We start from the raw sequence: 22,500 nt of genomic DNA on the forward strand, positions 1-22,500 counted from the left end.
CGACTCTAGGCAACGCCCCGCACCGGTGCCGGCGCCATCGCCAGCTCCAACCTTAGGGTATTCGCAGGCGCTCCTGGTCTACACATGCTATCTTGCTTATAAATTGTTTTACTTCGTCACTAGTAACAAGTTATGTGTGTAACAGGGTGCTAACCTCTTGTAGGCCACCAGCTAGCTATCCCCTAAATGTCACCAGCAAGCCCCATTGTAGTGCCTGCGCACTGTATTAGCTGTCGAAGATTTCCTTTCTTGCGCTCTCAAGTCGTCTCGCCTCGAGGCGGCTGCCTGATTCAGGAAAGTCGAGAGGAAAGTTTTCTTCACAATTCCGGCATTGTGAAAGTGGCCCAGCCACTTTCAAGGTCACGCCCAACGAGATCGCGGAACCTCGGTAGTCATGTGATTAAGGGCCTACCTCGGAAGGTATAATTTACAGCTCGGGAGCAAAGGCATATAACTAGGAAGTCGAAAACCGCGGTTCGAGCAAACCGCAGGCTCTTGGGCATGTGCCAAGCAAAACTAAGGGTTGCGGGGCGTGGCGGCTTCACTTGGGCGATGCGCGCATGATGCGAAAAAAGCAAAACGGTTACAGTTGTTAGAGGCGCGTACAACTGCTAGATAGACTTGTTATCGGATAATGAGAGCAAAATTTTCCGCAAGAAAGAAGTGAACTCGCTTAACTAGAAATAGCATAACGGACTTTTTAATGTTTCCGAGCGGCTCTTGCCAGGCGTTACTTGACGATTCGAGGGAGCTCACATCGTCATTCCACACCACATGTATGTCAATTGCAAAACTTAGTGTTCGGCACTGCGGTATAAACCAGATATAGCCTTCAAGGTCACGTAATTCAGAACGCCTATGTTGACTTAATTAATAGTGACAATTTCCGTGCAAAAGATTTACTCTTCTGGCGTTTAAGCCTAGTGTGCTCTGCAGTAGTGACCAGGGCTGTATGGTTTGCGAGAGACACTGGAACTGCGTTGCGCAGCCTGGACACTGAGGCACAAATATATGCCCATGAAAGAACAGATGCAGCTGGAAGAAACAGGCCACAGTCGTGGCCATCCTCACTATCAAAGCCCGCAGACTTTCTCTTTAATGGTTGCATGTGCTATTTTAGCATAAACTCTCTTAAATATGATCTGCTTCACAGATATATTCTTGCTTATTGCCGCCATTTTACCGTCAGATTAGGCCTAGCTCCCTTTGCAGATGTGACAAACTCACTGTACCAATTTTCTTGTTGGCAGCTTATGGATTTAGCTGGATGCAGCCGCATGCCGACTTCAAGAACAGACGAAAACAAAGTCACACACTCTTCTAGAAGAACACAAAAGCAAGTCGAAGCACACACACAAACAAACACACAGCGATGTTACCTAGCTATACAATCACACGATTTCACCGTAGCCACCTGGGAGTCCTCCTTATCAATGCATCGGGTGCTGGAGTTGTCCCCTTTGGCCCGAAAGGTATCCTTGTCCACTCGTGCTGCCCTTCCGAACTAATGGCCATATATCTCTCTCTTACGGTCTCTACTCGAGTTGGAATGCAAGGAGTCTAGCAGAAATATCAGCAGTGCTGTGAAGGGCTCATAAACCTTTGGAGAAAGCTCGCTAACGCGGAAGTGCATATCGAACGGAATGGATGGACTTTACAGAAGCTGTTATGTGAAGAAGCCTGAAATCATCCCGGTGCGTGGGAACTCTCTACTGAGACAGAACTTGCATTTAGAGCCCGTCAGGCATGCACTAGTGTTCACCTTTGGAAAGAGTCTTGCCAATGACAAGTTTTGAATTGTACTGGCTTCAATCTGTTTCCTCTCACCTGCAAGGGTATCAAGTTGAACAGCGGATGTGAAGGAGATAAGAAGACTGTTCATAATAGATCTGAACCGATTAGCGATAGGATTTTGGCAGCGGCTTATCGGGACGGGCGACAATGAGTGACCGGCTCTTTAAGCCTTAATTCACGACGGCCAGTAACTTATAGTTCGTTAACACTTATACATTTTGCTTGCTATCGAAGAGCAACATTTGCTGGGGCAAAACTAGATTGAGCACGAACACAATAGACACAACACTACTAATGGGACACAGAAAGTCATCATATTATTGCAAGTTGCCTTACAGCGGCTATGGTCATGGCTGCCAGATGGCAAGGCCCACCACACCAAGAAGCGCCGACCACGTTGCAGATGTGTGAAGGAGAAGCGAGGGAAGTAAGCATGTCTAAAGCCTGTTGATGTGCCCTCAAAAGTACTTCAAACTAGAATAAACAGCAAATGATGCTATATAGCCATTGGTTCAACCTGGTGTCGAGGTTCCTATACTACAGGGCATCTGCACGGCACGACAGAACATTTTGCGTAGGTTGTGGTTGCAATCTCTATTCCCAGTTTGGGAGGAGGGATGGTGGGGACAGCCTGGCAAGGTGTTTGCGTGCTGGTTGGAGATTGTTTGCTTCATCTTCTCTTGTTGGCGGTGGTGTCTTTCGGCTGCGCTGTGTGCTTCGTGCAAGGTGCGGGGAGCACCGAGAAGCAGGTGTTGCTGATGGGACAGCATTGCAGACTAAGTGTGGAGCAAGCGGCCGTTGACATTGGGGTGGTGAGTCTGTTGAGGAAGATGATTTGGGCGGCTGAACCATATATATGTGCAGATTTGCGCATGCGTATGGAAGCTGCGGCGGTCATTGTAGCCTCCTCCACACAGTATCATGTTTGGAAGAAGCCAAATGAATAAGTGAGTGCGGCTGTGCGGCAGTAGGTCGTTCAGTTTGTGCGGGCTGCACGCGCGTCGTTCGATCTGTGCCACTCGTCCCTCACGTGTCTTTCGTTTGACTTTGGAAAGAAACAACATGATATGAAGGGCTTTTCGTCTGTTTTTCAGTCTATCGGCAAGAGGGTTGGCTCTGTCTCCGTTGCATTTGGGGCCCCACAAGTCTCTTGTTGTTCTATCTCTCAGCCATTTGGGTCATATTGAGTGACCTAAATGAGAGAAAGTAGGAAAGAGAGGCAGCAGAGTGTCGCGAGGCTAGGAGGCAGTAAGGCGAGAGCACAAAAGCGAGAGGTTTGGACCTCAAGCGAGTGCTAGAAAGGTGGAACCACTAAGATGTGGCATAGTCACTCTTCAGAGATAGTCATTCCTCAGAAAGATAACATGTAAGTGTCAAATTGAAAGCAGACGGCAGGATCTCCAGCGATACAAAAGCCCGCTTCGATTTGCGAGGACGCCTTTGAGGAAGCCTAAACCGTGATCACGCTCAGTCATCAGCAGCGTGACAATGTAAAGCCAAGGAATCTATCGTAATCTCTACTAAAATTGTGCAAATTCTTGGCAGCTGGCCGGAATACTTACTACGGTACAGGCAGTGCACAGAACGAAAAGCTGTAATGTCTCGCATCTTACAAGACGCTATCAAAACCCGAAGCAAAGAACAGGCATTTACTGTGAGTCTTAATTAGGAAGTTCCAGCTAGAGCAAAATCCACCGAACACAACTAGCGTGTAACATAGGAGTGCATAAACGCAGAAAATGGCAAATTTCGTGGTCGAGCAACAATGAAGTGAATGTGAAGCTCAATATTGTACTTCATTAGTTTTTGAGGGTTGCTTGTAGCGAAAACGGAATCCTCCAAAGGATCTGGTCAAACGCTGGAGACACTGTGTGAGCGGGCTGCATGCATTCTGCAGCCCCAATTGCAAGAACTGTTCGCCTAGAGAGATTGAACAGCATAATAAGGCTATCAACAATAAATGCAATGTAAAAGAAAGAACCCATGATGCAGGCTGGTGGAAATGGCTGAGAAGGTGTAACCTCCTATCTTCGTTTCAGTTCCTCTCGCTGCCGTTCTCCCTTCGCAGCTCGTAATTTTAGCTCATATTGTTGTATCAACCTAAAAATTAAAATGGAGTACGAGGTTTATTTGGCGACAAACGTAGTAGGTGAGCTAAACATGCGTGATGGCCACTGGCTGAGGCCTCGTCACGACGCTGTGTAGTTTTTCGTTCTAGTTTGTGAATGCGTAGCACACTTCTGGGATGCAAATTCGAATTTAGAGAATATTCCTCATTTTGAATTACTTCGGACAGAGGAAAGTGGGCAGGGTGTGGTCTGTCATCGCAGGGGTCCTGGTGCTGATGTTGATATTCCTTCTGGGCTATGGAGAAAGCGCGGAGAGCAACTAATGGCCGGAAATATCGACTGAGTAAATAATAAGAAAAAGAATTAACGAATTGAAACTACCACAGCAGAGAACTACTGCAGACCGGCGTCTTCTTGCGACTAGGCCGGCATCTGTTTGTCATTTTGTTGTTCCCATTGTTGTTTTCTTCTTTTACCAAACGCGCAAATGTCGGGCTATGAAACAGCAGTTCGCGGGACTCTGAGGCTGAAGCGGCACAGCGAAGCCGTGGCGGCTGACGAGAAGAAACGCCGGAAAAAGAAGAAAAATAAGGCGAACAATGAAGAGGAAACAGGACCAGCAGTAGCTGATCTGCCCCCAGAGCTCGCAAATGACCCCGAAGCTGTTGCTGCAGCAGCAGCCATCCAGGAGGGCAAGAAGCCTGCAGACGCACTCCTGAGTGCCAAAGACAGTGCAGCAGCAGGAGCAGCAGACGCCGGATCAGAAGCTGCTGCTCCCCCTGAAGACGCATCCGCAGCTGCACAAACTTCTGCACAAGACGAGGGAGAAGAAGGATTGAAAACAAGGACAGACAGCCGCAGTCGCAGCAGAGATCCATCCAGACCCTCAGACGCGGGTGCGGCATCCCTGCGTCATTCTGGCCCGATTAACTTCGTGCTGCTGCTTCCTTGCCTTTTTCTTTAAGCCACTTAGACTCTTCTGCATTCATAGAATGCGCAGATATTGCGGGATTGTCCGCCGTGCTTGTGCATTTGGCTCTCTGGATGTCTTTGCGTCTGATCTGCGTGTCACAGATCATTTGCAATTCACTATATCCATTTGCGCAAAGTGAAGTGAATCCCCCGTCTCTCTGATTTCCCATGTCTAGCCCCATCAAGTTTTATTCGTTTAGACTCATGTGCACATGGTGCTGCCGCTGCTGCTGCATTGGTGCTGCTGCAGCGGATGACTTGGAGGCCTTTATAGCCGAGATGAACCCGCGCTGGACTCCGGCGGAAAGGGCTTTCTATTTGGCGCGGAAGGCGCGAGAGGCAGAGAGAATCAAGAAGCAGCTGGAGCTGACACATCGGCAGCGGATGGAGAAGTTCAACAAGCACTTGGCTTCGCTTTCAGAACGTGAGCTGACTTGTGAAATATCTGCACTTCTGCAATATGTATCTATGTTGTCTAAGCAACGCAATACCATTTATTGCTCGGGGTCACTTGTCATTTGTATACATGCATCGTTGCTGTGGCTGCGAACTCGGGCTTCCTGTATTTGTTGCTTGGTCACGTCGAGCTGCAGAAGCAGCTTTAAGTAAGTGCTGCTGCATCCTATTCTACCGTTACATCATTTTGTGTTTTATTTCATCTGTTTTCCTTCCGTTTCGCCTTATCAGACTTCGACCAACCGCGCGTAGGCCCCGGCTAACGAATGGCGAGGAAAGCCCACATATTCACCAGGCAGTTGGTTGATGCATTTGGCGGGCCTTTCGCCGCTGCAAGTCCATTACTTTTCGAGTTAGAGTTGGTGTACACCAGCTGACTGCGGGATCAGCTCGCTTTCGTTACAGAAGTGGCGGCATTCTCATCACCAGTCCGCGAGTTGCCCACGGGCGTTGCAGCTCGTGTTGCAGTTTGTGCCTTTCTTCTTCCACGTCGATAAGCAGGGATGCCAGCGGGTCTTTGTTACAGACTTTAACAGTGTCCAGTGCAGCGCAACAGGCCCTGAAATACACTTGCTGTTTGGGCGGGCCCTAGCCCGCATGCAAACCGCCGCAAGAAAGCTGCGCGGCCAGGGGGCACACAGGGCCCCCTATATGGCCAGTGCGGCGAGAGGCAGAGTCTGCAGAACTCTTTGGGGCCCCGCTGCAGACGCAGCAGCGGCAACGACAGGCGTGCCTGCTGCTGCAAGTTTCACTGCATAAACGGTTCCAACTGAAGGAATTGTTCGGAAGTTATTAATAGCCGAAGAGGGCAGAGTCGGCACCGCCGACTTCATTTCCCTGCATCGTCACCCTAACTCGCCACCGCTTTAATTGTAATACTGTAACAGCAGAGAAGATGGCGGTCTCATCATTTTCTTATTACCTGCTACTGTAGCGGATCGTCCTTTTGGAGCGCACTTAACCCCCTCACCATTACTGCTTAACCCCATCCGCTCTCAATATCCGTCTCTATATATATACAAGTACACGTACACATATAATATACACATACGTTCACACATATGGGGCCCTACGTCACCTGCGGGCAAAGAGGAGCCTTCCTACGATTCCCTCTAGGCTCTGGACCCCGCCATTGCTTTGCATTAACGCCCCAAGCGCCATCTGCTGTGTGTTAGTCTGACGCGAATGGATTCGTGGGAGAGGCAAGGGGCCTGGCTGAGTCTTTAAGGTTTCCGTTGGAGGCTGTTTGCTGCAGGCGCTGGCTGTCGCCGGAGTGGTAGGGTTTCCTTGGTGTTACCTGCTGAGAGCCAGGGTCAGAGGGGCTGTGGGGGCGGGAAGACTGGGAATTTGTCCTCTTCACGGGCTCTGCGGGGCTGGTACTGCGCGGGCTGTTGGGGAACTGCTGCATCTGCTGCATGTCCGCCTTGCTGCTCGTGTACGGCTGCTGCTGCAGCAGCTGCTGCTGATGGCCAGCCGCCGTCAACGGCGACACATACTGTGTCTCTTCCAGCAAACGAATTGAAGCCCGCACAGACCCCACATCAACGCCCGATCCTACCAAGAAGAGAATCATGGCTTCCAGAGCCTGTACAAACGGCGCCACAAGACAAACAGCAGCAACCTCTGCACTGGACACACAATACCATGCACTTGAAATTACTTGGTAAAACAAAAACAGCCTTTGTATTGGACACAAAATAACCTGCACTGGAAATTAAGAAGTTCATCAATATTACAGATCAAGCTAATGCTTTCTGGACCGCGAAACCAGCAAAGAAAACGATGTTAATAGTAGCTAGTGAAGGGACGGAGGCATAAGCGCTGAGCAGCTCCTAATATCTTGCTAAGTGAGCTCTATGGACGAAAACTGCAGCAGCAGCACCAGTAGCAGCAGCAGCAAAGGGCAGCAAAGAGGACATGCAGCATAAGCCCTGTTCAGGTCAAGATCCTGAACTCTTGGCGCGCAATGGCCTACCCGTGCAACTTGCATTGCGGCCTCTGGCGCACTTCCGTTCATCGTCTGTTGCATTTCTCTCCTGCGTTCACAAGAAAAGCATGCATGCAAAAGAGCCTGACTTCATCCAATAAGTGTTTCTTCTATAATGGGACAGTCAGAACTGCAGAAGCCCTAGTAAGAGTAAAGATCATCAAGCAGGCCACGCCCAAATCGCTCCTCTGGGCAAACAGAATTGGGTGGGCGCCTACACAAGCTCGGCTTCTGCCGTTTGCAGGCGATTCCGTGCAATTTGAACCTCATCTTCCGCCTGCTCGCAGAGGCGGCAACAGGTGGCGCGAGCAGCTGTTATTCTTGTCTTGTTTCTTCCTTCTAAGGACTTTTATGGTCTAGACCGACTGTGCGTGGCACTTTAAACTCCAATGTACATTCACAAACTCAAATACGCATTCACAAGGGCAAGGCTCAGTTCGTCACCGACGAACCGTCTTGACTTTCTGCACAGCTTGCGGGTCTTTGCCAGTTTCCGCTTTCTGCTGCAGCTTCTTCAGCGCCTGCAAACCAAGCCAACCTTCACAGCCAGCTACACAAATAAATACAGATATTCACACTTTGGCGTTACGCTGCGGAGAACGGCTTGGGATGTCAACGGCACATTTGAAAGCACTGTGTGAGCGCCGGAGCCTATAATCCCCGTCCATTTACTGTGATGGCTTTGTTCCCAAGATGCTGGATTCTTTACTTTTTTCCGCATAGTTCTGTTGATGCAAAGCTAAATGCGTCGCTCTATTCGTGGACCTGAATGCACTAGGGAGGCCCTCCTGCTCACCGCCTCCTTCCGCAGTAACTTCTTCTCCGCATCCTTCTTTCGTTTGCTGGCCTTCTGTAACGCGACAACCAGAAAAAGAAGGCACAGTGCAATAAGCGCCTTATGTGAATGCCGCGCAGTGGAGGCTCCGAAAATAAGGTGGCTAGAGCGCAAGCCTACTCTGCTGCTAGCACCTGACCGAGCAGTGGTTGGTCTTTCAAAGAACTTTAAGCTGGTTCACGCCTTTATTTCCACTCGGAACAGCTTGCAAGTCATGCAGCCCAACGGAGCCACAAAAGCTAAGTTTAATTGCATGTGGGAACCCTTACTTCAACCTTCGCGATTGACTTCGCCGCGGCTACATTCGCCTCCTTGATAAGATCCACTTGTGGTTTCTGTACATCACCCGAACACAAGCCTCGCAAGCTCCGATTCGCCCAAAATATAAACATCTAATCTGTAAAACTAAGGGCAAAGTGAGAAGAATTTGCAGGAAAACCCCAAAAGTACAACCACGCGCTGGGAAGTGGACTCACCACCGAGGAGGATATTGTCTTGAACGAGTCCTGCACAGATCAAAAAAGACGAAATTAAAAGGAAAATGAATCAATTCGCAATTATTTTGCCACAGAACTCGATGGAACTATGCAAATGCGAAACACAAACACTACCATTCACAGAGAATATGCCAACAAGATGCGACAGGAACGCTAGTCCTCCAAGAACTTCCATTTCATAGACTGCACGTGTTCCGTAACAACTTTCTTTATATGCGACAGGAAAGCTAGTCTTTCAAGAACTTCCACTTCATAGACTGCACGTGTTCCACTAGCGTTCCCGCCGCATCTTGTTGGCATATTCTCTGTGAATGCTAGTGTTTGCGTTTCGCATTTGCATAGTTCCTTCTACTGCTGAGTTAGGAATATCTAAGTGGAAATGGACGAGCTCAAACACCCAAATATGAATTCGCACTACTGCGGAATGCGCGTTTTTCCGTGCAAAGTGCCTCACCAGGGCTGCGCCGATCTCCTCCACTGGACGCTTGTAAACGGGCTTGTCGTAAAAGTATCCGTTGATGCTAACTCGCAAAGACTTGCCACTTCTTTCCCAATCTGCACGGAAACATCAGCGGCGACGGAACACAGTGGATCCCGTTGCACGGATTACGAAACGGACAGCGCCAGAGGACGAATTTGACTGCTTAAGTGACCAGAACGTGACCAGTGGACCTCGGAGGCGTACATTTTAAACTCTTCTGAAGGCTGTGGACAAACTTGTCAATCGCCTTGAGGGCCTTCCGCTGCCGGCGCAGCTCCGTCTCTAGGGGAGCGTTCTTGTGCTTGGAGCACTGCGAGAGAGAAATGCACACATTTTGGGGCCTTGAGGGTCATATCTGCTGCAAAATTAAGCTGCTGCGCTGGCTTTGCTGTCTGCGTCCATGCAATAAAGCCAGCCGCTTGCCGCTGCAGGAATGGTGTGTGCTGGAGCCACTGTGGAGGCATCGGAGCTCAGTCGCCTCGGGTGGAAAGAGGCAGAAGTAAGTGAGACAAGCGCAAAGCCATCACTGAGAACTACATCCTCTGTGGACTGTCAGTTGCAGCAGCTGCAGCAGCAGCAGCAGACCCACCAGTCTGCTCAGAAACTCAAACATGCTAGCAGTTGGGTGTGTAAAGAAGCCTATTGTCCCCTGAAATTTGTATAGAGAGGAGCACAGCAGGGTGTGCTGCGGCTCTTCAATAAGATGTGGCTCCTTTCGCCAATCGGCGCAGGCAGTGGCTGCAGGGGAAGGGAGGCGCCCGCTTGTCTGCAATACTGTTTCGCATCAGCGTTTCTATCGAATGAATGAGCACAAAAGACGAAGTTTGAAGAGAATATCAATAGAAGCAAGCTTCAGAAATCACAGAAGGACCGAAAGAAGCCGCAGCAGTTGAGCTGTGCCCCGAGTCGGTGGCAGTGATGCAAGATCCCGATCGCATGCAGGAGGAAACGAAGGCTTCCGCTCTGTCTGGAAGCTACATAGAAGCCTCATCTGCTTCACAATATAACTAATGAATTTGTTAATATCCAGTAACTTTACTATTGCCGCCAGTCAACGCCCTTTCGGCTTTCTTGGTGCGAGACGAGCGCAGCACTCTGCAAGCACTGAACACTTTCTGGTCATCATTCAACGTACTTTTGCCCCTTGCGGCAAATTAACTAATGTTTGCCATACTTTTCCTTTTTAAAAGAGAAATAAAGCAAGAATTTACACAACGAACAGCCATGCGATCCAAAGGAGCGCCTGTTTCAATAGGCCGGGCCGTATTTCACGTTCGCGATGGACTCCGCCTAGAGAGGAAGTGATTAAGACCTTTGACGAAGCATGGGTACTGCACTCTGCTGCACATCATCTGTTTTGGATAGCCTGGGCCTTAGAGCTGGGGATCAAATAAGTTTCTGCTGAAACAGGAAGAGTCAAGTTGCAGTGAGGCTGCGAGGGGAAACAATGAAAGAAGGCGTTCGTCTGCCAAGACCAAGAGCTGCAGGCGTTTCAGCTAGTATCAGAGATGACTATTGTTAGGCCTGTGTATGTAGAAACGTATGGGCTGCTTTCCTCATAAGGGGATGGGCCATGCATCGCCTGTTGTGGACTTGCACGAAGCCAGGGGCCGCTGGGCTTACAGCAAAGTTCACTGCTCGGGCATTCGGAGGTTATTCTTAATTTCTGTTGTCAGAAAGTTGAATGTTTTACCTTCTTTTTTTACGAATAGCCATATAAGATTGGCAAGGGGGAAACGTAAAGACTGTTCCATTTCGCCCGCTCTCTACGCCGGCTCCACTGAATTGCCTACGCTCTAACTGACTTCCTATTAAGCGGACGAACAACAAGCACATGCGCTGTGCAGGCAAATCGCATTGACGACATAATATGTTAAAATAGAATAAACGGTATAATATGTTAGAATAACGCGAGACCCCTCTTTTATCCGCAAAACGGCAAAGGAGTGGCTCTTAATACCCTCTTCAGACGCCTCCTTTCCGGAACACAGGGCATCAGCGTGCACTGTTGAAGTGTTACATACTGGATCTTGAGGCACAAACCATGAATATTCGAAAAATATTCTTTGAAATAGGCAGCCGCATGCGGATCAGCACAATTTCGTTCAATTCACACTTCCCTTATCACCAGAGGCGCGCCAACTGCCGAGAAGTCTGCTAGAGCGCAGGTTTACAGCACAACGTATGCGCATGCGGCACCTTAGAAAAGTAGGCAGCCAGGCAAAGCTTAAGCCTTCTTTCGCGAAGGCAAACAGCCTTTTCTGGTAACTTTGATGCTATGAGGGGTCACCGCCGCTCGCGTGCAGTCTGCAGTGTTTGCACCTGACAACTGAGTAAAGTACTCATATAAAGCACAAACGAAGGCGTTGAGAGGCCAAAATGTCTACTTTTATGGCTCCAGGGAGATCTGCAGCGCCCCTAGAAGTGCTGCCTAGGTAGGGCTCCCCCGCCAGGGTCGGCACAGAGCGTCTCATCAGCGGCAGCAACACGTTGCTGCTGCTGGTGTTGCCGCTGCAAAAAGTGAACAGAAGCGCGTGCATGCGCTCAGGAGGCAACGAGAAGCAATGGAAAGGGATCGAGGAAGCAGCAGCAAACAGCAGGCTGTTTGAAACACACGTATAGCGCCAACCACAGAGTTTATAATGGTAGGCAACAACAAACGCCTATTTTTGAATAAGGTGAAAGTTGAAACAAACATTGACCATATCATGCATTCTCAGAGGCAAGAGCGACGATATATATGTTGTAAATAATGCAGAGTGAGGCGAAAACTGATATATTGGCATATACTATGAAGGGAGCTTTGGCTAAAGGCCCAGAGCCCGGAGAGGAACCACAGAAAACTCCTGTTTGCTGCTGCTACTGCAGCCGAGCCGACCCCCTTCAGCCACTGGCCTGGCTGGAATCCTTCAGGCGCTTTGCTGCCAGTAAATTTGAAGCCAGCAGAACTCATCTTTTGCAAGTGCCTTGAGGACTTTGTGAGTGTCTTGAGAACTGGTTAGAACTTCTGGCTGGGAGGGGACTAGAAGTAACAGGGGTTAAAACCACTGCGAAATGCGTGCTCTTCTCCCCATTGAAGCACATGCTTCTTTTATTTGAAAGCACGCTTGCATACAAATCAGTCTGCTTTATTTGCGGTGGCTTAATCGCCAAAAAGCGGGAACACGAGGGCATTTTTCTGGGGGGAAAGACACAAGCAAAGTGAAAAAACACATGCAAAGAGGCGCCAAATGGCTTTTAGGCAAGCTGAATGTCCAGCAACAAGCCTTAAGCATGTCTGGAGCTCAAGACTCAGCAGCAAAACCCAAAGCGAAACTGACCCCTTAAAGGCCTCTGTGAGGGCCTCTTGGGCTCCCAAGAAGCAACTTCCAGCACCCTCTTGCACCCGGGAGGCAGGTTAGGCTGCAGCGCTGCAGCAGCGCTGCAGCCGCACTGCAGCAACGCTGCAGCAGCACTACCGCAGCGCCACGTGTACCGGTGCGGCAGGCTGCTTGTTGAGTTTGTCACTCTTCTGCCATATCTCTCCATTTGTCTGTCATTTTCACCCTTAGTTCCTCTCTAGCTCTCCCCCCTCTCTGCATTTGTTTTCTTTATTTGTTTGTGTCATCATTTGCTTCCTCTTTTGCGGCCTGTGGGTCTCTTTTTTGCCACCTATTTGTTCCCCACTGGCCCCACAGGCAGCTAAATGGCCCTCTAGCCTCCCCACGCCCTCGGCGGCCTAGCCATCAAGTGTCTCCAGTCTTGGGGGTCCTTGCTGCAGGAAAATATTGTTTTCTTTAGTGGTGCTCAGCCCCAACGACCCTAGAGCTGTTTACCTTGATTAGTATCAAAGAAAGCCATAAATCAGCAACACAGCAAGACCAACCTTTGCTGCTGCTTCCTGGGACCCATGGCGCAGTACTGCTGCTGCAACCCGACGACCCCGGGAGCGATGCTGCAGCTGGTGCAGCTGCTGCAGCTGCTGTAGCACGTGCAGCAACCTTACCGGCAGCCCAGCTGCGCCTCAGCGCACAGCAAGGGCCCTGCAGGCGTCTTTACCTGCAGCGGATACTTCTCTTTAAGACCTTCAGAAGAATTTTTTAAGCCCCCGCGAGCTCTGGGCTGTTCTCCCTTAAGCGCCCCTAGGCCCCACTCTGGCAGAAAAGCGCCAGCTCTGTTGCATGCAGATCCGGCGCCGCAGTCACAACGGGCCCCGGGACTGCCAGGGGGCCCCATGAAGCCCCCAGGAGGCCCCCAGGAAACCCCCAGGGGGCCCTGAGGAGGATCCCAACGAATCCCAGGTGTCCCCCAAGGGACCCCCAGGAGTCCGCTAAGACGCCCCCAGGAGGGCCCCAGGAGGACCCCACGAGGCCGCCAGGGGGTCTCCAGGATGCCTGCAGGGGGCCCTAGGGTGCCGGCCTCCTAGGGGCTCTAGGGCCCCTGGGAGTCCCCCAAGAATTCCCTAGGGGGCCCCTAGAAGGCAGCAGGAGGCCTCACCGTGCCCCCAGAGGTATTTGTTTTTTAAATTAAGAGTCTTCTCCCAGGTGCTGGAGCTCATAGGTTCTGTGAAAGGCCCTCTTTTTGCGGCCTCCTTTTGTGGGCCCCGGCTTAAGGGCCCGCGCAGCCGCTGGCAAGGGAAGGCTCATCAACTGGCGGCAGCTGCGGCTGCTGCTGCTGCTGCGGCGCTGAAGAGCAGCAGAAGCGGGATCAGGAAGGGAAGTAGACGCTGTGTCGAGACGGGAATCTGGCACACGGCCTCAACAGGAAAGCCCCAAAGCCCCACTCACTGCATGCTCGCGCTGTGCAAACTCCGGAGCCAGCAGCGGCAGCAGTACACCCAACAGCAGCAGCAACAGCAGCTGTGTCAGCAACAGCAGCAACTGCAGCAGAGTCAGCGGCCGCCTTAGCCCAGTCAGCAGCAGCAGCAGCTGTTGCTGCTGCTACAGCAAAAGTGGCACTCCAGAGGAGTCCTTTTGAAGTTGAGTTCCTTTGAGCTCCGCCGAGGCGGAATTTGCTGCCTGCTAGAACTTTCTACATATAAAGCTTAATGCACTCGCTTATAAAGCATATTACAAACAAAATTAGTCATCTCATTTTATTCGTATATAGAGGGCCTTAATGCCCATCCTCTGCGTTTAGATGTATGCTGCTAGTGGGCAGAAAAATTTGCATTTTTCATTAATTTGTTTGCACTTATACTAGTGTGAATGCATAATATACACGGATTACTAATATATGCATGTTGTGGACATTAAAAATATGTAGACTTTGATTCAGATCCATATTCATATTTGGATTTACATTTACTCGCCAGACTTGTTACACACTTTTCCAGCACCAAAGAACACCAGCAAAAACTAAAAAATATATCTTTTAAATGCTTGCTGCTGTACCTGGAGGCCACGATAAGGGGAAAACGCAGCAGCAAGGCAGAAGCAGCGAAGTAGCAGCAGCAGCAACGCGTCAGCAGCAAGGCAGCAACAAGCCTGCAGCAGAAATGCCACCGCAGGGCAGCAAGGCAGCAGCAAGGCAGCAGAAGCAGCAGCGGAAGGGGCACAAGAAAGAGCAGTAGAAAGAGGACGAGGAGTGAGAACAGCAGCAACAGCAGAATCAGCAGCAGCAGCAGCAGCAGCAGCGATTGCTGCCCCAGCCCGGCTGCAGGGGACACGGCCAGTGGGCCACATTTGAGTCAATGTGTAGAATCGTGAAGGCAGCAGCTAAATTCAAATCGGTAATTCCTTTAAATTCCTCTTTGTAGCTGCTGCCTGTTTGCTGGCGTGGCCCAAGCTTTGTAAGCTGTGCTGCGCTGCACTAGGGGGCTACACGCAGCGGCAGCAAACCCGTTAGCTTTGTCTGCTGCAGCAGCAACGCGGAAGCGGCTGCAGCACAGAAAGCTAAGCCGCAACACCCGTGTTGCTGCTGCAGCAGCATCTGTGTTGCTGCTGCAGCGGCACCTGTGTTGCTGCTGCAGCAGCACCTGCGTTGCTGCTACAGCGGCACCTGTGTTGCTGCTGCAGCAGCACCTGCGTTGCTGCTGCAGCTTCCCTACCTGCACGCGTGCTGCAGAGGTGCGCGCACACAAGAGAGCTAGCCTAGACTGTGTACAGACAATGCACTGCGCTGCTGCTAGGCATGCAGCAGCCCAGCAGCAGAAGTTATTTCAGAAACTTTTGACAAGGCCCTTAGGCGGCGCGAAAGGGCTGTCGAGGACAGACTGGAGAGTGTACTCCAGGTGTACGTACACCCCAGATGCGAATGGGGAAGGCGCAGCAGCACGGCAAAGAAGCAAGAAGGGCTTCGTCTGCAAGCTGCAGCAGCAGCGAAGGGGCCTCTAATTAGCAGCGCTGTCCTTTTAGAAGAATAGCTTTTTAATATTTGGAAAGCCTTTCGCTGGTGCTGCATGTGATGGTGAGCGTGGGAAGAGATCCGCAGGAATAAAAGCCTTTTTTCAGCGAGGGTTTTCGCGTTTTTAATGTTTAAAGAAAGAAGGATTAGAAGAAACGAGGTACACGAAAACTATGCAGCAGCAGCAGCCGCAGCCAACAGCCGTTCAGTGCACTGCTGCTGCTGCTGCTGCGGCTCGCAGAAGATCCGCTTCGGGTGTGCTGCTTCAGCAAGGCCAATCGAATTAAATTGAAAGTTTCGAAAAGTAATGCAACTGGACGGCTTAAACACGCCCAAGATTTTCTTTTCTGCAAGTGCATCGGTACGCGTTCGGAGCTGTCTATACACCTGAAGCTGCCGCTTCTTTCGCAGTTCCTCACACTCGCAATTCTGTGCATTTTGCCGGACTATTTCGCGTCACTTCTCACTTTAATTATATTTTCTTGTTTATTTTCCCTTTTAGTCTTGGTGGCGAGGCGCGGAGGCGCTGGAAGCCTTCCTTGCTCGTGCGCAGTTTGCATTCCGCGTTCAGTTCGTTTCTTCGCGAATTGCTTTGCTGCTGCCTCCGTCTCGGCGTTTCTCGAAATTGTTTTTACTTTTTGACCGCCAAATTCGGCTGAGAGCGCAGCAGAGCGCGAGACAGCGGCGCTTGCTGCCTGCTGGCTTTGCTGCTGCAGCAGCGGCGCATGCGCGCAGCTTTTTGCTTCCTTTTGGCTTTTTCTTTGCGTTTCCTGGCGCGAACTGCTGCTGCTGCTCCCGTGGTGCTGCTGCTGCTCCCGTGGTGTTCCTGCTGCTCCCGTGGTGCTGCTGCTGCTGCTCCCGTGGTGCTGCTGCTGCTGCTCCCGTGGTGCTGCTGCTGCTTCTGCTCCCGTGTTGCTGCTGCTGCTGCTCCCGTGTTGCTGCTGCTGCTGGCTGTTTGCAGTGTATGGACAGCAGTCTCGTGAAAGCGCAGTTTTGCCGCTAAAGTGTCTCCGACCAGTTGAATAGTTCCCGTTGAGCAATTCTCCATCTTTCCGAAATCTGCTGCTGCGCTGCTGCTGCTGCTGCTGCTGCTGCTGCTGCTGCTGCTGCTGCTGCTGCTGCTGCAGCCCGGCGCGCAGCAAGATGGAGGCGTTTGGGGTGTTGGGGGCTGCGGCAGTGCCCGCGCGCTCGCTGCTGGACTTCTCTCCACTTTCGAATTTGCAAAAAAAACATTTGGCGAAGATTTACGCGGCCTTGACTTCCAACGTGTTGGCCACGGCCCTCGGGGTGTACGTACACCTCAACTTCTTCGCCCTCCCCAACTTCCTCGCGCTTCTCCTTTCCCTCGCCTGCGTCCTCGCCCTCAGCTTCTCCTCCCAGAAGGCCCACGCGGAGTCCAAGGTTTGCTGCTGCTGCTGCTGCTGCTGCGGTTTGCTGCTGCTGCTGCTGCTGCTGCTGCGGTTTGCTGCTGCTGCTGCTGCGGTTTGCTGCTTTTCGGCGTTTCTTTGTTGTGTCTGCTGCTCTCTGGTGGAATTTGCAGCTGCTGCTGCAGCTCCTGCTGCAGTTCGTGCTGCAGCTTCTGCTGCTGCTTGTGCTGCTTCCGCTGCTGCTGCCGAGGGTTTAGGGTTTAGGGTTTAGGGTTTGGTGGTTTCAGCGTTTTGTGGCTCACGGCTCCCCGGCTGCTGGCTCTCCGTTTCTGTCCAGTGCCCCAAATAAGCAAACAAATAAACAAATTAATTAATTAATTAATTTAATTAATTAATTAAATTAATTAATTAATTAATTAATTAATTAATTAATTAATTAATTGTTTTGTGCGCAGATGCTGACTGGGGAGCGGGCGCTGTACTTCGGGGGTTTTGGCTTTCTTAATGGCATGCTAGCTGGCAGCTATTTAGCAGCAGTTCATTTTTATGTGGGGCCCCAAGTGGTGCCTGCGGCCTTTCTGGCTTCCGTGGCCATCTTCTGCTGCTTGTCTGCTGCTGCGCTTGTCGCCAAGCAGCGGTGAGGGTTTAGGGTTTAGGGTTTAGGGTTTAGGGTTTAGGGTTTGGGGTTCGGGGTTTGGGGCGTGGCCGCGGGGCGCTGCTGCGCCTCGCCCTGCGGCCGCAGTTGGGAAGAAGCGCGCGGGGGCGGGGCCGAGGCTTGCCTAGGGTTTGGGGTTTAGGGTTTAGGGTTTAGGGTTTAGGGTTTGGTGTGCTGCAGGTCCTACTTGTACCTAGGCTCCATTTTGGGGTCTGCCATCACTTACTTGTCTTTGGCCTCTCTGGCGAATATTTTCTTGCGGCTGCAGCTGCTGAACGACGTGCTGCTGTGGGGGGGACTTTTCATGTACCTGGGGTCCGCAAACCCTAAACCCTAAACCCTAAACCCTAGACTCAAGGCCTGCGAAACACGCCAAACCCTAAACCCTGGCGAAGTCCATTTCTTCTGGTCAAGCTCGTCGCGGCGCAGCGCCGCTGCGGACCCCGCACCGGGGGCTTCTCCCCGGCGCAGGGCCTAGGGTTTAGGGTTTAGGGTTTAGGGTTTAGGGTTTGGGGTTTGCGCGCAGGTTCGTGGTTTACGACACGCAGCTGGCTGTGGCCCAGTTCGACGCGGGCAACCGGGACTATTTGCTGCAGGCTGTTCAGTTTTACATTAATTTCATTTCCATCTTTTTGAGACTTGTTGCAATTTTGTCGGAAAGACAAGAAGAAACAAACCGAAGAAAAAGAGAAGAAAGACGCTGAGGGCCCCACAGCCCAAACCCCAGGCCCGGGGGGCCCCGGGGGCCCCCGGGGGCCCCCTGGGGCCCCCGGGGGCCCTTAGGGTTTAGGGTTTGCGAGCCCCGGGGGCCCCTGGGGCCCCCAGGGCTCGCAAACCCTAAACCCTCGCAAACCCTAAACCCTAGGGCCCGAGCCGGGGCCGCCCGGGCGGCGCAAACCCTGGTAAACCCTAAACCCTAGCCAGGGCGGGGTAGCCAGGGCGGGAAACCCTAAGTGAAACCCTCAGAGGCCCCAAACCCTCGGCCGGACTTTAAACCCCTGGGGCTGGCCAGAACACAAAGTAGCAGAAAGAATTAAATGAAAGTGGACCCCACAGTTGGCGCCCGTGGCGCCACCCGTGAGGTGTACGTACACCCCAAAAGGAGGCGCAGCGCCTGGCGCACAGCCAGCCGGCCCGCGGGGTGTACGTACACCCCAAGAGTGTTCGACTGCGCCCGGAAGCTGAGGTGTACAGACACCTCGCGAGGTGTACAGACAGCTCACGAGGTGTACAGGCAGCTCACGAGGTGTCAGTACACCTCGGAGGTGTACAGACACCTCGCGATTTGTAAACACAGCTCACCGGGTGTACGTACACCTCAGGGGTGTACATACACCTCACCGGGTGTACGTACACCTCGTGAGGTGTACGTACACCCCGGTGCGGTGGGCCTGTTGGGGTGTACGTACACTGCAAAGCTCATTTTTTTTCCAACTTTTAGGCAGGATTCGAAGGCTTTAACTTGTTTGTAGGCAGTTTCGCTTCTAGGGTTTGGTGAAGGGTTTAGGGTTTAGGGTTTGGCGCAGGCCAAGGAGGGCGGGTAGAGGGTCTGGGATCTGCAGGACGCGGCGCAAAGTGTAAACCCTAAAGAAGGGTTTAAAGAGGGTTCGAGACTTGGGGCTGCAGTCGGTTACAGGAGGGTTTTGTTTTGCTCCTCGCTTTGCTCTTCCAAACCCTTAAGCCCCCGGAGCCTAAACCCTAAAACTCTCAGCTGCACAAACCCTAGGCCGCCGAAACCCTTGACCCTCCTGAACGCAAACCCTAGACCGCCTAAACCCTAGACATCCTAAACCCTAAACCCTAGACTGCCTAAACCCTAAACCCTAGACTGCCTAAACCCTAGGCCCTATACTACGTAAACCCTAAGCCGTAGATCGCCGATGCTGTGGCCCCGAGATGCGTAAACCCTAAACCCTAAGCTGCTCCAAATGCTGGCCCTAAACCCTAGACAAACCCTAAACCCTAGGCGGCCAAAACCCTAAACCCTAAAACGGTCGGCTGCAACCCAAACTTCCAGGACTTTAGAACATATCAGACCGCAAACCGTTGACAAACCCTAAACCCTCAGCAGCGTAAACCCTAAACCCTAAACCGCGTAAACCCTAAACCCTAGACCGCGTAAACCCTAAACCTTAGACGCGTAAACCCTAAACCCTAGACGCGTAAACCCTAAACCCTAGGCCACATAAACCCTAAACCCTAGACCGTCTAAGCCTAAACCCTAGGCTGGCTAAAACCTGAAACCTAGACCTCCTAAAGCCTAAACCCTAGACTGCGTAAACCCTAAACCCTAGGCCGCGTAAACCCTAAACCCTAGGCCGCGTAAACCCTAAACCCTAGAAAATTTCCAGGGGGGAGCAGCCCTTTGGATGACAAGAGCGAATCTGTGGAGTTTCTCTTCGGCCCCTTTTGAGGTGAAGAAATAAGTAAGTCTTCGAGACCCAATAAATAAATAAATAAATAAATAAATAAATAAATAAATAAATAAATAAATAAATAAATAAATAAATAAAATAAATAATATATTAACAGGCGCAGGCGCACTGCTGCCGCAGCTGCTGCTGCGCGCCGCTGCTGCCGCCGCCGCAGCCGCCGCCACACCAGCAGCAGCAGCAGCAGCAGCAACAGCAGCAGCAGCAGCAGCAGCAGCAGCAGCAGCAGCAGCAGCTAGGAGTGTCGGAAGTACTTGAGGGCGAGCCACTGCCAGTAAACCCAAAAGGTGAGAGTGACTAAAGAACAAAGAGGAAGACAAGAGAAGTAAATTTCTTTGCCGATGGGGGCGCTGCTGAGCCCCACGAGCGGCAGCAGCTGCTGCTGCAGCAGCACTGCAGCAGCAAACACGAAAGTCCCCACAGACAGCAGCAGCACGAAGACTCCAGCAGCAACGAGCAGCCCGGGGTCTCTGCTGAAGCTTTGCATGCGCCGCAGCGCGAGGCCCCCAGCAGCAAGCCGCGCAGCAGCAGGCAGCAGCTCGGGGCCTTCTGCTGCTGCTATGTCCTCGCTGCTGCTGCTGCTGCTGCTGCTCTCTGCTGCTGCTGCCGACTGCGAGCAGCAGCAGCAGCAGCACCGGCAGCAGCAGTGGCCTGCGGGCGGCGGGCCCGCGCCGCCGTCGCAACGAGATGCCTCCAACTCGCCCATTCCTGCTGGATCTGCTGCTGCTGCTGCTGCTGCTGTTGCTGCTGCTGCTGCTGCGGTTGCTGCTGTCATTGCTGCAGCTGCAGCAACACTCTAATTAAGAGCGCATCAGCTGCGGCCCCCAACCCCCAGGGGGGCTCGCGGCTGCCGGCACTGCTGCTGCTGCTGCCACTGGCGCTACTGCTGATGCTGCTGCTGCTGCTGCTGCTGCCACTACCACTGCTGCTGCTGCTGCTGCTGCTGCCACTGCCACTACTGCTTGTGCTGCTGCTGCTGCTGCTCTTGCGGTTTCTGCTGCGGCTCTTTCTGCTGTGTACCACCAGTAGTTCCTTTCGCGCTGCAGCTGCGGTCTCTGCTGTAGCTGCTGTAGCTGCTGCTGCCGCTGCTGTTGCTGCTGCTGCTGCCGCTGCTGCTGCTGCTGCTGCTGCTGCAGTGCAGCCGGCTTTAGCAGCTGCAACCAGATAAAAAGGACAAAGAAAAAAACAAAATAAATAAATAACAAAAGAAAAACAAAATACACCGAGCGAGGCGCTTGAGCTGCAGCCGCCGCCGTCGCCCTCCGTTCCTAGGGTTTAGGGTTTAGGGTTTAGGGTTTAGGGTTCAAACTTCTAGCCAGGCCTTCAAGCCGGCCCGTTGACAATTTAAGCAGCAAAACCTGCAGCAGCAGCAGAAACAGAAGCAGCAAGTGCTGCTGCTGCTGCTGCTTTTAGTGCATGCGGCGCCTAGCGGGCCCCCGGAGGGCCCCACTGCTGCTGCTGCTGCTGCTCACTAGAAGAAACAAACCCTAAACCCTAAACCCTAGGCAAAAAACCCTAAACCCTAATGCACAAATTGTTAATTGTCTACTCTTGGCATACGAGTCCCTAAACCCTAATTCCCAAGCGGCTGACCCTCAGCGCTAAACCCTAAACCCTAAGCCGTAAACCCTAGGACCCATACTCTATAGCCTAAACCCTAAACCCTAAACCCTAAACCCTAGATCATCACCCCGGGCTTTCACTCTTGTCAATCGTCTACCACAGGACCGCGAAGAAACACCACAGAAGTAGCAGCAGCAGCAGCAGCAGCAGCTGCAGCAGCAGCAGCTGCTACAACAGCAGCAGTGTCAGCAAGTACTCAGCAGCCCCACCAACAGTATCAGCAGCAGCTGCAGCAGTGACACAAGCAGCAGCAGCAACAGCAGCAGCAGCAACAGCAGCAGCAGCAACAGCAGCTGCAACAGCAGCGGCAACGGGAGCTGCAACAGCAGCAACAACAGCAACAGCAGCAGCAGCAGCAGAAGCAGCAAATCCGCGAACACCAGCAGCAACCCCATCTTCGGCACTGGAAACGGCACAGCGATAGCAGCGACAACTGCAGCAGCAGCAGCAGCAACAACTGATGCAGCAGCAGCAGCAGCAGCAGCAGCAGCAGCAGCAGCAGCATGTTAAGGGGAATTGCTGTTGAGCTGCCGCCCGACGCGGCGGCTCTGCAGCGAAAAGATCGGAAGAAAATAAAAAAGAAAAAAACAAAAAAGCAAAAGTCCAAAAAGAAGAATAAAAAGCGCAGCAGCAGCAGCAGCAGCAGCAGCAGCAGCAGCAGCGATGAAGCGGTGATTGTGTCGCCCCCCAGAGCAGCAATCCCCAGTGACGCCGCTGCTTCCCCAGCAGCAGCAGCAGCAGCAGCAGCAAAACCATCAGCAGCAGCAGCAGCAGCAAGCCCAGTTGGGGACCTTGAACTGCTGCAGCGCCTCCTGAACAAACCGTTTGCTGCTGCAGCTGCTCCCCCCGCAGCAGCAGCAGCAGCAGCAGGAGCAGCAGCGCCGGAAGCGGAAACGCTGCAGCAAGGCCGCGAGGCCCTGCGGGCATTTATATCTAAAGAGGGCCCCCGGGGGGCCCCTGGGGGCCCCGAAGAAGCAGCAGCAGCAGCAGCAGCTGCAGCAGCAGCAG

At 52.3% G+C, this 22,500-nt stretch overlaps 6 protein-coding genes across 6 annotated transcripts in view; 3 read left to right on the forward strand and 3 right to left on the reverse strand.

Moving 5' to 3' along the window:
• Window positions 1–4,350: 4,350 nt before the first annotated feature.
• ENH_00059220 (hypothetical protein, conserved) lies at window positions 4,351–5,598 on the forward strand (the record flags this gene model as incomplete). Its single annotated transcript, XM_013581870.1, has 3 exons — window positions 4,351–4,759; window positions 5,086–5,259; window positions 5,423–5,598. The coding sequence occupies 3 exons, from the start codon at window positions 4,351–4,353 to the stop codon at window positions 5,596–5,598; spliced, it is 759 nt and encodes a 252-aa protein (XP_013437324.1).
• An 864-nt stretch (window positions 5,599–6,462) lies between these two features.
• On the reverse strand, window positions 6,463–9,704 carry ENH_00059230 (hypothetical protein, conserved; the record flags this gene model as incomplete). Its single annotated transcript, XM_013581871.1, has 10 exons — window positions 6,463–6,876; window positions 7,267–7,327; window positions 7,497–7,555; window positions 7,731–7,799; window positions 8,075–8,128; window positions 8,383–8,448; window positions 8,590–8,619; window positions 9,065–9,165; window positions 9,296–9,401; window positions 9,681–9,704. 10 exons carry the CDS (start codon window positions 9,702–9,704, stop codon window positions 6,463–6,465), a joined length of 984 nt encoding a protein of 327 aa, XP_013437325.1.
• Window positions 9,705–16,046: 6,342 nt separating this feature from the next.
• Window positions 16,047–16,463, reverse strand: ENH_00059240 (hypothetical protein; the record flags this gene model as incomplete). Its single annotated transcript, XM_013581872.1, has 1 exon — window positions 16,047–16,463. The coding sequence occupies one exon, from the start codon at window positions 16,461–16,463 to the stop codon at window positions 16,047–16,049; it is 417 nt and encodes a 138-aa protein (XP_013437326.1).
• Window positions 16,464–16,558: 95 nt separating this feature from the next.
• On the forward strand, window positions 16,559–18,141 carry ENH_00059250 (Bax inhibitor 1, related; the record flags this gene model as incomplete). Its single annotated transcript, XM_013581873.1, has 4 exons — window positions 16,559–16,816; window positions 17,238–17,419; window positions 17,618–17,752; window positions 17,964–18,141. The coding sequence occupies 4 exons, from the start codon at window positions 16,559–16,561 to the stop codon at window positions 18,139–18,141; spliced, it is 753 nt and encodes a 250-aa protein (XP_013437327.1).
• Window positions 18,142–20,104: 1,963 nt separating this feature from the next.
• Window positions 20,105–21,509, reverse strand: ENH_00059260 (hypothetical protein; the record flags this gene model as incomplete). Its single annotated transcript, XM_013581874.1, has 3 exons — window positions 20,105–20,479; window positions 20,754–21,023; window positions 21,498–21,509. The coding sequence occupies 3 exons, from the start codon at window positions 21,507–21,509 to the stop codon at window positions 20,105–20,107; spliced, it is 657 nt and encodes a 218-aa protein (XP_013437328.1).
• Window positions 21,510–21,995: 486 nt separating this feature from the next.
• The window catches only part of ENH_00059270 (hypothetical protein), a gene marked incomplete at both ends in the record, with an annotated part of 2,496 nt that continues 1,991 nt past the window's right edge, over window positions 21,996–22,500 (forward strand). Inside the window, one exon of the mRNA XM_013581875.1 lies at window positions 21,996–22,500. This exon is cut by the window's right edge and continues 80 nt beyond it. Coding sequence (XP_013437329.1) covers window positions 21,996–22,500 — 505 coding nt within the window.

Source organism: Eimeria necatrix, genomic scaffold (genome assembly GCF_000499385.1).
Source record: "Eimeria necatrix Houghton genomic scaffold, Enh_scaff500, whole genome shotgun sequence".
Classification (NCBI taxonomy): Eukaryota; Apicomplexa; class Conoidasida; order Eucoccidiorida; family Eimeriidae; genus Eimeria; species Eimeria necatrix.